The sequence below is a fragment of the Octopus bimaculoides genome, chromosome 7, assembly GCF_046866305.1.
Source record: "Octopus bimaculoides isolate indiv1 chromosome 7, ASM4686630v1, whole genome shotgun sequence".
NCBI classification, from domain to species: Eukaryota; Metazoa; Mollusca; class Cephalopoda; order Octopoda; family Octopodidae; genus Octopus; species Octopus bimaculoides.
The window spans coordinates 20012759-20026711 of NC_142934.1; the positions used below are offsets into that span (position 1 = coordinate 20012759).

Below are 13953 nucleotides of genomic sequence, written 5' to 3' on the forward strand. Positions count from 1 at the left end.
CTAGTACTTATTCTATTGATCTCTTTTGCCGAACCGCTAAGTTACGGGGACATAAACACACCAGCATCGGTTGTCAAGCGATGTTGGGAGGACAAACACACACACATACATACAAACATACACACACACATACATATATATATATATATATATATATATATATATATATATATATATATATATATATATATATATACATATATACGACGGGCTTCTTTCAGTTTCCGTCTACCAAATCCACTCACAAGGCTTTGGTCGGCCCGAGGCTATAGTAGAAGACACTCGCCCAAGATGCCGCACAGTGGGACTGAACCTGGGACCATGTGGTTGGTAAGCTAGCTACTTACCACACAGCCACTCCTATATATGTGTATATATATATATATATATATATATATATATATATATATACACACGTGTGTGTGTGTGTGTTTGTGTATATACAAAAGACTAGACGTACATATGCTTTCTCTCCCTTCAGGACAATTTCCTATTACCACCCCCACCACCATCATATGACCAGGCAACAGCACGGTCACCCCCCCCCCTCTACCACCCCCAATAAGTACAACAACAACAACAACATCATTCAGCGCCAAGTTACAGAATTGCTAATTCATTTTCCAGAATTTGTTATTCAAACTTCAACCTGGATTACACTAAGTGCAGGAAACTCCCAAAACGGTGGCACCCGCCCTCCCTCCCTCCCTCTCTCTCTGCCAGCTTCTTCTTTGTCGGGTACTTCAAATAGAATGTCAAACCTTTGAAGCTATTTATGCCAGTAGCAGCAGCAGTAGTACCGCCACCGCTACTAGCATTAACACCACAGTTTCGCTGTCTCCACTGCCATCGCCACCACCACCACTGCTGCTGCTGCTGCTGTTGCTGTTATCACCACTGCTTCACTCTGTCTCCGCCACCACCATCATTACCACGTCATCAACACCACCAGTAGCACTGTCACCACCATGCCAACATCATCACCACCACCACCTCATCAACACCACCGTCACTACCTCGTCAACACCTCCACTACCACCGTCATCATCATCATCATCATCACCACCATCACCATCACAACCATCATCATTACCACCACCTCATCACCACCACCACCACTACTGTCACCATCATCATCATCATCATCATCATCACCACCATCAACATCACCACTGTCACCATATCCTCTCCGCTACCACCACCACTTCATCAACCCAACCACGCCACCATACCAGCACTGTCTCTTCCACTGGCACCACATTACTATTAACATCACCACCACCTCTTCACCACCACCACCACCTCCATCATTACTAATACTGTTTCCACTATTACTACTATCATCAACTGTACCCCACCCCTATTCTTAACACACCACCACCACCTCACCAGTATCGCTCCTATCACCACTACCTTCACCACCACCAGCTCACCATCTCCACCATCCAACACCGTCACCACAACTACAACCAGCACCATCATCATCATCATCATCATCATCATTGCTATTACTACTGCTACCAGTAGCACTATCACCACCACCACAATCAACACTGCTACCACCACAGGCTCATCATCTTCTTCACCATCCAACGCCATAACAACTACCACTACCACAACCAGCTGCACCACCACCATCACCGCCACAGTCACTGCTACCACCACTTCCACTACTTTACCGACGCCAGCATCCAAAATCATCCCTGTATGGGTTCTCAAAGCCTGAGTCTGTTCGTAGTTGGAGTTACTATCCTCCAAGACAGCTCATGGACCACAGATTCTTTCACTCGTTCGTTACATCGTGGCATTGTTTCTGTGGCTGGATACCCTGCCTGTCACCAACTACTTTACAGAGTGTAATTTACTGAGTGTAATTTATCATGGCACCAGCATCAGAGAGGTTGTCATGTCATCAGCAAAACTAAAGAGTCCTCTTAACCCATCATTAACCCTGTTGTGTGGCATGCGTGGTTGGTTGTCTATCTGTCTGTCCGTCTGTCCATCAGTCTAGCTGTTTATCTATTTGTCTATGTATCTATGTATATATCTATCTGTTTGTCTGTCTGCCTGCCTGCATGTTTGTCTGCACACACACTACATCTCACACACATACACACTACATCATGTATACACACACACATATATTACATCATGCATACATACAAAATATCATGTATGCATACACACACACACAACTACATCTTTAACACATACATACTACATCATGTATACACACACACACTACATCTCTGACACATTCATATTACCTCATGCATACTCACACAAAATGTCATGTATGCATACACACATAAACACACACACACTACTACCTCTCTGACACATACATACTACATCATGTATATACACACACGCATATATATTACATCATGCATACACACACACACACTACATCTCTGACACGTATGTACTACCTCATGTATACACACACAAAATGTCACATATGCACACACACACACTACATCTCTGACACGTACGCACTACCTCATGGATACACACACAAAATGTCACGTATGCATACACACACATACTCACACACACAATATCATGCCACAACACTCCCAAATACCCCACACACTCATCACTCACACACACGCACCACATGCAGCACACTGCTATTGAATGGTCTCCGTTTCTATTCGACCCTGCAGCAAATACGTACTGGTTGATCCAACAGAGAAGGAAGAGAAAGTGATGGATGGTAAAATGGTGATTGGAATGAATAAATACCGAGAGATTTGTACTCTACAGATGGCAGGTGACATGCTGTTGATGCATGAACAGGTAAGTGGGACTTAGAGGTACCAGGTTCAAGCCTTGGTCTGTACCTGAATTAACATATAAGTATTAAAGAAAATAAATTTGCAGAGTTGCCACCATCGTCATTTTAATGTCCACATATCCATGGTTTGCATGGATCACATGGAGTTTATTTGAAGCAGATTTTTCTACGGCTGGATGCTCTTCCTGTCATCAACCCTTGCCTGTTTCTGAGTGAGGTAATAGTTTCCCCATGATCATACATGTTTTGGTGGAAGATTGGAAATGAAGGACACTGCTTGTGTGATAGTGATGCTTCTTTACAACTGTCACGCAATGTCATGACAAGGAGAAAGAGACAAAGACAGGCTTGATCACGCTGAGCATTCAGGAGGGTCACCAGAATGACATACATCTGGTCAATTGAAGGTTTTAGCTAGATGACTGATCCGTGTATATCACTGTTTTTCACATGTGAGTGTATTTGTCATATGGTTTATTTGAGTCTATCTAAATAAATGCGTGTGTGTGTGACGTAGTGTATACACACATGCACACACGACGGGTTTCTTTCATTTCTCATCATCAAGGCTTTAATCAACCTATACATTAAACTCCACTTGCGAAGACCTGTTGAGGCAAGTGAAATCGAAATCGAGTTAAATTTGACGTCTGGCACCCATGTCAACGTCGTCTCCCTCATTGGACATGAAACTCAGCTTGCGAAGACTTATTGGGGCAAGCAAAAGCGAAATTGTGATGGCACCTATGCCCAGCAACGCCTTTCTGGCACTTGTGCCCGCGGCATGTGTAAGGACTTTTGAGCGAGATCGTTGCCAGTGCCCCTGGACTGGCTCTTGTGCGGGTGGCACATGAAATACACCATTTTGAGCATGGCCGTTGCCAGTACCGCCTGACTGGCCTTCGTGCTGGTGGCACGTAAAAGCACCCACTACACTCTCGGAGTGGTTGGCGTTAGGAAGGGCATCCAACTGTAGAAACTCTGCCAAATCAGAATGGAGCCTGGTGTAGCCATCTGGTTCACCAGTCCTCAGTCAAACCGTCCAACCCATGCTAGCATGGAAAGCGGACGTTAAACGACGATGATGATGATGATGATGACACTGGATTCAATGCTCCACACTGTATAAGATAAATATCAAATATTGATATATATTAATGTTACTAAGAACCTTAGTGTCAGAAAACATCTATTCTAACCACTGTGTTTTCAACCAGTAAAGGTATTTATTATGTGTAAACCGTATCTTTTCAGATTCTCCGCTGTTCCAATATAGCCGTAGTCAAAGTTACAGAAATAACAGAGCTGATTCAGAAGGCTTTGGAAAACGATAAGCAGGCTAGGTAAGGGCGATAACTCTACACCAATCTTTTATGTTCGGCTAGAGTTATAATTCTTGATATTTATGCTCTTTTTTTAAATATAATTATAATAAAAGATTTACGGAGATGTACTTGCGTAGCAAGCGACCTGATCTGAGATCGTGTGCTGGAACGAAAACAATTGCAGCGTGGAAGGTGTTTATAAGCCATTTAAGAAACAAAATATTTTTGTCGTTTTGAGACCGTGACCTGTTCACTGACAAAATTCTGCACGGAATATTTTGGCAAATTAAATTTTAATGTTGAAGTGAATCTAACGGTTTTTGTGTGTTTCTTAAATGGCTTCCACGCTGCAATATTTTCTAAAAAATATTCTAAAAAAAAAAATTAAAAGTAAACTGAGAAAATAAATCAGTTTGAAATTCCTTGAGAATAAAGGTATTTTTTAAGGATTTAATATTATTGTTGTAAAAATTTTGTTTGCAGAGCTACTGGTGCCAAGTTTGGGTTTGCAGAATCTATGGAACCTCAGAAGATTACAGCCATGAAGAAAAACCTTGCTGAAGTGAACATGGAGAATTTGAAGTCTTCCGAAGTGAATTTATTGGCAGAAAACATCTCGGATGATTCCAGCAGTGAATCGTATCTTTACAGAGCACATTTCATGTTATTGTTGTTGTTGTTTGTTATCAGGTGTCATGGCAGGTGGGGGTGGGGGTGAATGCAGCTTTGATTTGAGCAGTTCTCTGATCAAAGGCAGTCTAACTGACCATCCTGTCTTTTTGCATATCTAAGAATACATAATCCAATGTATTCTTAATTGTTGTTGTTTAGGCCCAGACCAGCTCTGGTCAAGCAAACCTGTGGTCAAAAAGAATCCATTTGGTAACTGTCCTCTTTTGTGTGTGTATGTGTTTATGTGTCTGCATAATCCGATGTCTTGGTTTCAATTAATTTTGAAAATAATTGTTACCTTTTATTATCTTTTACATTTTTTAGTCATTTGATTGTGGCCATGCTGGGGCACCACCTTGAAGAATTTTTAGTTGAATGCATTGACCCCAATCCATATGTTTTTGAGTCTGATACTTATTCTCTTGATCTCTTTTGTTGAACCACTAAATTATGGGGGATGTAAACACACCATCACTGGTTGTCAAGTGATGATCTCTCACAAACACACACACATGATGTGTTTCTTTCAGTTTCTGTCTACCAAATCCACTCAAAGCTTTGGATGACCTGAGGTTATAGTAGAAGGCATTTGTCCAATGTGCTGCACAGTGGGACTGAACCCAAAACCATATGGTTGGGAAGGAAACTCCTTATAACACAGTCAAAGAATTTGTTGAAATAACTTTGTCATTATTAAGTTGGTGTTTGGAACATTTTGGAACACATATTAACAAGGCGTTTTGATGGAATATCTCTAGTGTATTGGTATTCTGGTAGAATTATGAAGAATTTAGTTAATAATTATGTCATTATTAAATTAGTGTCTGGAACATAAATTACACAGGGAATTTTTATGGAATGTTTCAAGTTAGATTTCTTAGAAACAGAATTTATGTCATAGAATTCGTGGGGAGGGTCATAGGTAAGTTGCTGTCAAAATGGTTAATTTAGCAGGATTGTTTTAAGGTTGATTTAGTTGTTATTTCTTTGTTTTTTGTTTTATATAATTGATTTCCTTAACAGATTATCAGCAGTGATTCCAGTGAATCCATTAAGCTGTGGGTAAGTCATATTACTAAATTAAGAATTCTCTGGAAAGAATGAAGCTAAGCCATTGTGTGTATGTGTGTGTGTGAAGAATATAGCTTAAGTTTGCTCTAAGCCCTGTGAGTGATTTTGGGTTGATGGAAAATGCTTCCATACAACACCCATCTCACGAATTTTTAACAGTCTGTATGTATAATTCTTATCTTATAGTGTTACACTGAGTATCTCTGAGTATACTGGTGTTTGTGGAATTGAGCTGTTTTTGCTATATAAGCTTCTAAAATGGATGTAGAAAATATGAAGGGTTGCTTTGGTGTAATGGTTAGCACACCCATCATGTTCACAGGAAATGTTGGTTCATGTCCCACAGGCATCATTTGACTTCTTTCTATCCAAGGATTTTAACTTGTTATCTATAGCTTTATCTACTTTGAATTCTATCATCATCATCATCGTTTAACGTCCACTTTCCATGCTAGCATGGGTTGGACTATTTGACAGGACTGGCAAGCCAGAAGGCTGAACCAGGCTCCAATCTGATCTGACAGAGTTTCTACAGCTGGATGCCCTTCCTAACGCCAACCACTCCGAGAGTGTAGTAGGTGCTTTTACGTGCCACCGGCACGAGGGCCAGTCGCAAAGGACTGGCAATGGCCACGCTCAAAAAGTGTTTTTTATGTACCACCTGCACGGGAGCCAGTCCAGCGGCACTGGCAACGACCTCGCTCGAATGATTTTCTAACGTGCCACTAGCACAAGTGCTAGAAGGCAACACTGTCTCTTGAAATTTCTAAATTCTTACAAGGTAAATATATATGTGGGTGTATGTCTGTGTATGTTTGCATATATATGTGGGTGTATGTCTGTGTATGTTTGTATATATATGTGGGTGTATGTCTGTGTATGTTTGCATATATATGTGTGTATAAGTGGATGTGTACATAATATATCAATATGTGGTGTCTGTTTCAGGGTGCTGGAACTGCCAAACTGGGAAGAAACAGTTCTGATATTTCAAGTTCTGATGACAACTCAGAAGTGATGGAGCTCAGTCCTCCCCACCCAGCTGTTACAGTTCCTCCTCGTCAAGCAAAACCAAAGTCAACTCTTCCACCAGCAGAATCAGGTAAAGTGTTATTGTTATGAGCCCCCAAATGCAGCCATAATCCATTAAATCTATGGGTGGGGATAAGTGTACCAATCCTGCTAATTTGGTAGTAGTTGTGGTGGTAGGGTGGTGGTACTGGTGGTGGAGAAAGGCGGCGAGCTGGCAGAACCGTTAGCACACTGGGCGAAATGCTCACCGGTATTTCGCCCGTACTCCATTCTGAGTTCAAATTCTGCTGAGGTCGACTTTGCCTTTCATCCTTTCGGGGTCGATAAATTAAGTACCAGTGAAACACTGGGGTCGATGTAATCAATCAGTCCCGTCCCCCCAAATTTCAGGCTTTGTGCCTAAAGTAGAAAGGTAATAGTGGTGGAGAATTGGTAGATCAGTTGGCAGAGTGCCTAGTGGTGTTTAATGATGTTCAAATCCCCTGTATGTGCAATATTGCCTGTAATTCTTTCAGGGTACCAGCCATGTGTAAAAGTGCATGGCTTAGTGGTTAGGGTATTCTGCTCATGATTGTAAGGCCGTGAGTTCAATTCATGGCAAGGCATTGTGTCCTTGAGCAAGACACTTTACTTCACGTTGCTCCAGTTCACTCAGCTGGCAAAAACGAGTAGTACCTGTATTTCAAAGGACCGGCCTTGTCATATTCTGTATGATGCTGAATCTCCCTATGAACTATGTTAAGGGTACACGTGTCTGTGGAGTGCTCAGCCACTTGCATGTTAATTTCACGAGCAAGCTTTTCCATTGATCAAATCAACAGGAATCGTTGCTGTAACCAACGGAATGCCACCAACCATGTCCTGAAACTGACCTGATTTTGTACCCCAAGAAATATGTGGCCTAAGTTACAATAAAAAATTCCTGCCATTGCCATGAACTCTATCACTGCCACAAGTATAGTAGAGCATTGGATGAGATACTTTGCTGTGTTCAGCTACAACTCATCTTATATCATGATGATGATTATCATCGTTTAACATCCGCTTTCCATACTGGCATGGGTTGGACGATTTGACTGAGGACTGGCGAACCAGATGGCTGCGCCAGGCTACTCCAATCTGATCTGGCAGAGTTTCTGCAGCTGGATGCCCTTCCTAATGCCAACCACTCTGAGAGTGTAGTGGGTGCTTTTATGTGCCACTGGTACGAGGGCCAGTCAGGCAGGTACTGGCAACGGCCACACTCAAATGGTGTTTTTACGTGCCACTTGCACAGGAGCCAGTCCATCTGAATTCAAATCCTGTTAGGTTTAACTTTTGCTCATCAGCTGAGGTAGGTACCAGTTGAATATTGGATCAATCTAATCTGCTCGGGCATGTCTTGAAATTTGTGCCTTTCATCCTTTTGGGGTTGATAAAATATGTATCAGTTGAGATCTGGGGTCAATGTGATCTACTAGCCCCATCTTCACAAAATTTCAGGCCTTGTGCCTATAATACAAAGGCTCCTCATCATCATTTATTTATTATATATTGCACTAATTTCTATTTTATATATCCTTTAATGTGGTAGTATCTCCCTTTGATCGATGTAAACTCCACCTGGTTTTGTTTTGTGTGCTGTAATTTGTCCTTTGATATTGTCTTCCATGTCTTGAGCCCTTGTGGCCAATAAAAGAAACTATTATTATTATTAATATTGTTGTTGTTGTTGCTGTTGCTGCTGTTGTTGTTGTTGTTGTTGTTGTTGTTGTTGAGAGGTGTCACAGAATGGCTGCAGTTCGGTGACTGAAACAAGCGAAAGATAAAAGCCATGTCTTCCTCAGTAATCTCGCATACTCCGTCAGCTCAGTACATTAGTTCCCTGCTGAAGTTAACCATTTTAGCCAAGTCTTGAGCAAGTCTTAGGCAAATAGCTTTCCTCCCCCCACTGTGTGAAAGGAACTGGATGCAGTCCTGCATGTCGGTGAATCCCTCGTCAAGTTCACAGTGCTGCCACCACTTACTGGGATGCTTTATATATGATAGTCATTAATCGCCTTGTATTATGCATGTACAACTAGTTGGATGAAGTCTGATCGTTTAGTGTCGTCTATAGACGAAAACTGCTGTATATATCTCTGTCAGAACGCGAACTACCTATCTGTCGGTCGCCTCTCCAAGATTCTATTCACTGCGTTATCTTCCCCTTATTATGGACCCCCTATACCATCTGTGCGTATATGCATGCGGGCAACATACCTGCCTGATAGGAACATATAAAGATTCTAACGCACGTTATTAACCGTAGAAAGGCTCACGTTTCACTAAAGGGAGATAACTTATGTAGGTAAATATTGGAGTAGTTGCCCTTGTTTATTTTTTGTCATTAAAATCAGTGTTCGTATGCTACACACTTCTGAAAAAATGTTTTCATGCCTGGCAATGTAAACCATTGATGTATATTTTAATATAAATATATATGGGTGGGAACGAAACCATAATATAAATGGATGAGTAAAAGATCCATTGAGCGATAGTAGGAAATTTAAGCAGATTTGTTATTGTACAACCCTAGGTCAGTCCTAATCCTGTAGACATGATCAAAGTTGTTTCGGCCTGACAATTGTTTTTTTTTTTTTCATGCCTAGGTTAGTTAAGCGCACATTATCCAGTGTGTCCTTGGTTTTTTTTTTGTTTTTGTTTTTTTTTATAGATATAATGTAGTGTGAATGAGTGACATTCGGCTGCTAATTCCAGCAGGTCTAGTGACCATTTAGCTACTCCTTTGTTAGCTCATTAAAGAAATATATATGTCTTAGACACAAGTTCAAATCTTATTGCTGTCATTGTGTAGTATTCCTGGATGATATCCTTCACTCTGTTTACCTCAGTTTACCTGACTGATGAAAGAAAAAAGTATCTCTGCAAATATATATTATTTTTACTATTTTATCCCAGCCGAGTCAATGTTTGAACAGATCTGCAATGAAAGACCTTCCAGCCATCTCCATTCTACATTTTTGCTGAGCTAGAACCCATGCAGCTTTCCTTTCTTACAAAGGCAGTGGTTGATTTTAAAGAATTTGACTGCTATTTCCAAAGGGTGGAGGGATTCCACCCTGTTCATTTAGAGGCTTCTCCATTGGCTTATTTCATATATTTAAATGTCTGTGGTTGATCATTATTTTTTCTCTCGAACAGCAGTCTTCACACAAAGCATCAGTACCGTTATCTGCCCTTGCTATAAACACATCTGACTTTCCAAACCTTTTTCTAAATAAGTTTTTTGGGCCATGTTGATCAAATTTGGGATATTCAGTAATAATCATGGATAAAATAAAAGGGGCCATGATCCAAATGCAATAACTACCACTTTGTAATTTTTAAAATTTATTTTCATTTTATTTTGTTTTCATTTCATTTCATTTTATTTTGTTTTTAGATATCATAAATATTGATGATGACAGTGAAGATGATGTGAAGGTTATACAAAAGACTCCAGATTTTGCACAGAAAGAAGAATCTAGGTACGATAATGTTTATGATTCTTTCTCTTGGTCAACATTATTTCTGTCTGTCTGTCTGTCTCTCTCTCTCCTCTCCCTCTCTCCTCCCCCCTCTCTCTCCTCCCTCTATGTGTGTATTGGTGGTGCTCCAGCAAATGACTGAAACAAGTAAAAGAGTAAAAGAGTATGCATGTTTAAATATACGTATGTATAAATGTAAAAGAGTAAAAGAGTAAAGAGTGTTACTTTTGACAAAATAATGTGAATGCTAAGGGGTCAGAAAGCAAAGAAGTAATGACTAAATAAAAAAGGAGTTCAAAAAAGGAAGGGATCTCTTATATAAAGAGGGTTCTTCTCTCTGCAACAGGTCCTTTTCATCCCACCCCCATCCTTTCTTCTATTTATGTTAAATCTTTCTTCTCTCCTCCACCCCTCTCTGTTTGTCTTGTTTGTCTCCAATCATTTTTCTTATTTGTTTCGTTTCCTGAGAATATTTTAGCCCCTTGAATGTATGTTGTGTGAATTGTGTGTGTATGTATGTATGTCTGTATGTATGTATGTATGTATGTATGTATGTATCTATCTATCTTTATCTGTATGTGAGAGCGTGTGTATATGTATTTATTTTTGGGAGATAGTGCATGCTTTGATTAAGTAATGTGTATGTGTGTGAGTTACACACACACACACTCACGCACACACACTCTCTCTCTCACATACACACACACACACACGTATGCATCTAGATATACAGTGATGATAATGGTTCGCAGTGATAACATTGATGTGGTAATGTAGAGAGAGAATGAATATGTGTGTGTGTGTGTGTACAGAGATTGTGTGTATGTGTAATTTTTTGTATGTGGGCATGTGCATATGTAAATACATGCATATATATATATATATATATATATATATATATATATATATATGTATGTATGTATGTATGTATCGACACATATATGTAAATATGTGTGTGTATTTATGTTTGAGTATATATTAATGATATGTACGTGTTGTTCTTATATGTGTGTGTGTGTGTGCATGTGTGCATATATTGGGTAAATAAAGGGTGAAGGAAGGTGGTGGGGTGGCTGAGAGAGTGGAGAATGGTGGTGGTGGTGGTGGTGGGGAGCTTGCAGAACTGGTTTTCAAGTTACTAACAAACATACTTAGTTACCACAAAGTACTTCCTTGGTTTTCCTGTTGAGGGGAGGAGCGGGGGAGATCTCAGATGGGAGAGGGGTGGAGGAGGGTCATTTAAAATAGTTTGGTATTGGGACTGCTGGTATAGCACGGTGGGTGAGTGGGGGTCGGTGGATTGGTGACTGGTTATAGTTTTGGCATTGGTTATGATGATGATGGTGGTGGTGCTGGTGAAAAAGTAACATTGATGTTGTCACTGTCGGTGTTTAGCCCTCGGTCAGTCCTGATGAGGAGGCCTATGATCTGAAGTGTTCTATTTGTGACCATCCATGCTGTTTCCCCACCTCCTCCTTCATGAAGGTGACTTAGGACCACATTATTCGACACGTGTCCCTTTTCTAAGGCTGATAGAGTGTGATTTGATGGAAATTTGGCTGTTTATCTTAACAGGTCGAGTAATCATCTAGAGGCCACCTCATTGGTTTGGCAATGGGGTGATTGTGTTGGCGATTGGTAAATGGTGGTGGTGGTGGTAGTAGTACCCTGTTATCATGTGGTGGTGGTGGTTGTGATGAAGTACAGAGGGAGGGTGTGGCGACCTAGTACAGACTAAATGTCAGGGTGCCCCACCACCAACATCACCACCGCGAGTCAGCCACCATCTGCTTATATGTCATCCCTTCCCACTATAGAGGCAAGGTCCCTCCCTGTCCCTATGCACTCTCACTCACTACCGTGTCTACCTGCCAGGGTACCCTACTATATTACTATAAGCTTTATTATGGAAAAAAAAAAAAACTGAGTAGTAGTGATAGTGGTGGGTGCAAAGGGGTTTTCAGTTACACCCTTTTTTTTTTTTTTGAAGCGGGAGGTTGGGCGAAATGTTTATGTGCGCGTGCATGCGCTTACGTGTGTGTGTAGGCATAGGCATCGCTGTGGAGGTGTGTAACCACTTGGTTCCTGGTTCAATCTCACTGCACAGCAACTTCAGTAATTGTGTTGCATCCAGTAAGTACTGGTATTAATGTCATTGACTAATCCCCTCTGCCAAAATTTGAAACTATTATTACTACTACTATTATTACTACTACTACTACTACTACTATTGTTATTAAGGTGGCGAGCTGGCAGAGTCGTTACCACGCCAGGCAAAATGCCTAGCAGCATTTTGTCTGTCTTTACGTTCTGAGTTCAAATTCCACTGAGGTCGACTTTACCTTTCATCCTTTTGGGGTTGATAAAATAAGTACCAGTTAGAGTACTGGGGTCGGTGCAAATTGACTTAGCACCTCCCTTCAAATTACTGGCCTTGTGCCAAACATTTGAAATTATTATTATTATCGTTCTTATTACTACTACTACTACTACTACTACTACTACTACTACTACTACTACCACATTTGTAATCACTATTATTCATATTTATTTCAATAGCGGTGAAGAAGGTGGCCAGAAACTAACTCTCAGAGAATTACTCATGGCTTTGAAGAAGAAAAAATGCAGCCAGTGAGAAGAAGCAGGGGAACAACAAGAGCAACAACAATAATAATAATAATAATAATAATAGAGACAAGACCTCATCCAGCCCTACACTGGAGTTACATTTTTAATGTTCACTGTCATTTGTAAATAAACCATTTCTATTGATTAAGATTGCTTCGTGTTTTCTTTCTTTTATTCACTACCTATAATGGTTTGATATCATCATCATCATCATCGTTGTTTTAATACTCTTTTACTCTTTTACTTGTTTCAGTCATTTGACTGCGGCCATGCTGGAGCACCGCCTTTAGTCGAGGAAATCGACCCCAGGACTTATTCTTTGTAAGCCTAGTACTTATTCTATCGGTCTCCTTTTGCTGAACCGCTAAGTTACGGAGACGTAAACACACCAGCATCTGTTGTCAAGCGATGGTAGGGGGACAAATACAGACACACAAACACACATAGATATATACATATATACAACGGGCTTCTTTCAGTTTCCGTCTACCAAATCCACTCACAAGGCTTTGGTCGGCCCGAGGCTATAGTAGAAGACAATTGCCCAAAGTGCCACGCAGTGGGACTGAACCCGGAACCATGTGGTTGGTAAGCAAGCTACTTTCCACACAGCCACTCGTTCACTTTTCCATGCTTGCATGGGTCAGATGGAATTTGTCATGACAAATTTTTCTACAGCTGGATACTCTTCCTGTCATGAACCTTCATCTGTTTCTAAGCAAGGTAAATATTTCTCCACGGTCAGATATATGTAGAGGTGCTGAAAAGTTCCTGGCCTGAAGGGTATCGGGAAAGGCATGGTTGAAGGCCCAACCATCCGAGTTCTGTTACAGGGCTCAGAAGAACTTAAGGACTGTTGCAATAAGTGTGTGAATCTGAGAGGGGAATATGTTGGATAAAATCATAATTAACTGAT

General features: G+C 40.7%; 1 protein-coding gene across 2 annotated transcripts in view; it reads left to right on the forward strand.

The window, feature by feature from the left end:
- Positions 1–13185, forward strand: part of LOC106872890 (exosome complex component RRP45-like) — a 53600-nt gene extending 40415 nt beyond the window's left edge. The window contains exons 8-14 of one of the 2 annotated variants that reach the window (XM_089354962.1): positions 2670–2802; positions 4055–4143; positions 4609–4764; positions 5829–5859; positions 6817–6970; positions 10325–10409; positions 12969–13185. In XM_089354962.1, coding sequence (XP_089211088.1) covers positions 2670–2802; positions 4055–4143; positions 4609–4764; positions 5829–5859; positions 6817–6970; positions 10325–10409; positions 12969–13044 — 724 coding nt within the window. In that variant the 3' untranslated portion in view covers positions 13045–13185. The remainder of the gene's footprint in view (positions 1–2669; positions 2803–4054; positions 4144–4608; positions 4765–5828; positions 5860–6816; positions 6971–10324; positions 10410–12968) is intronic. The other variant, XM_089354963.1, reaches the window with a different exon arrangement.
- Positions 13186–13953: the final 768 nt, after the last annotated feature.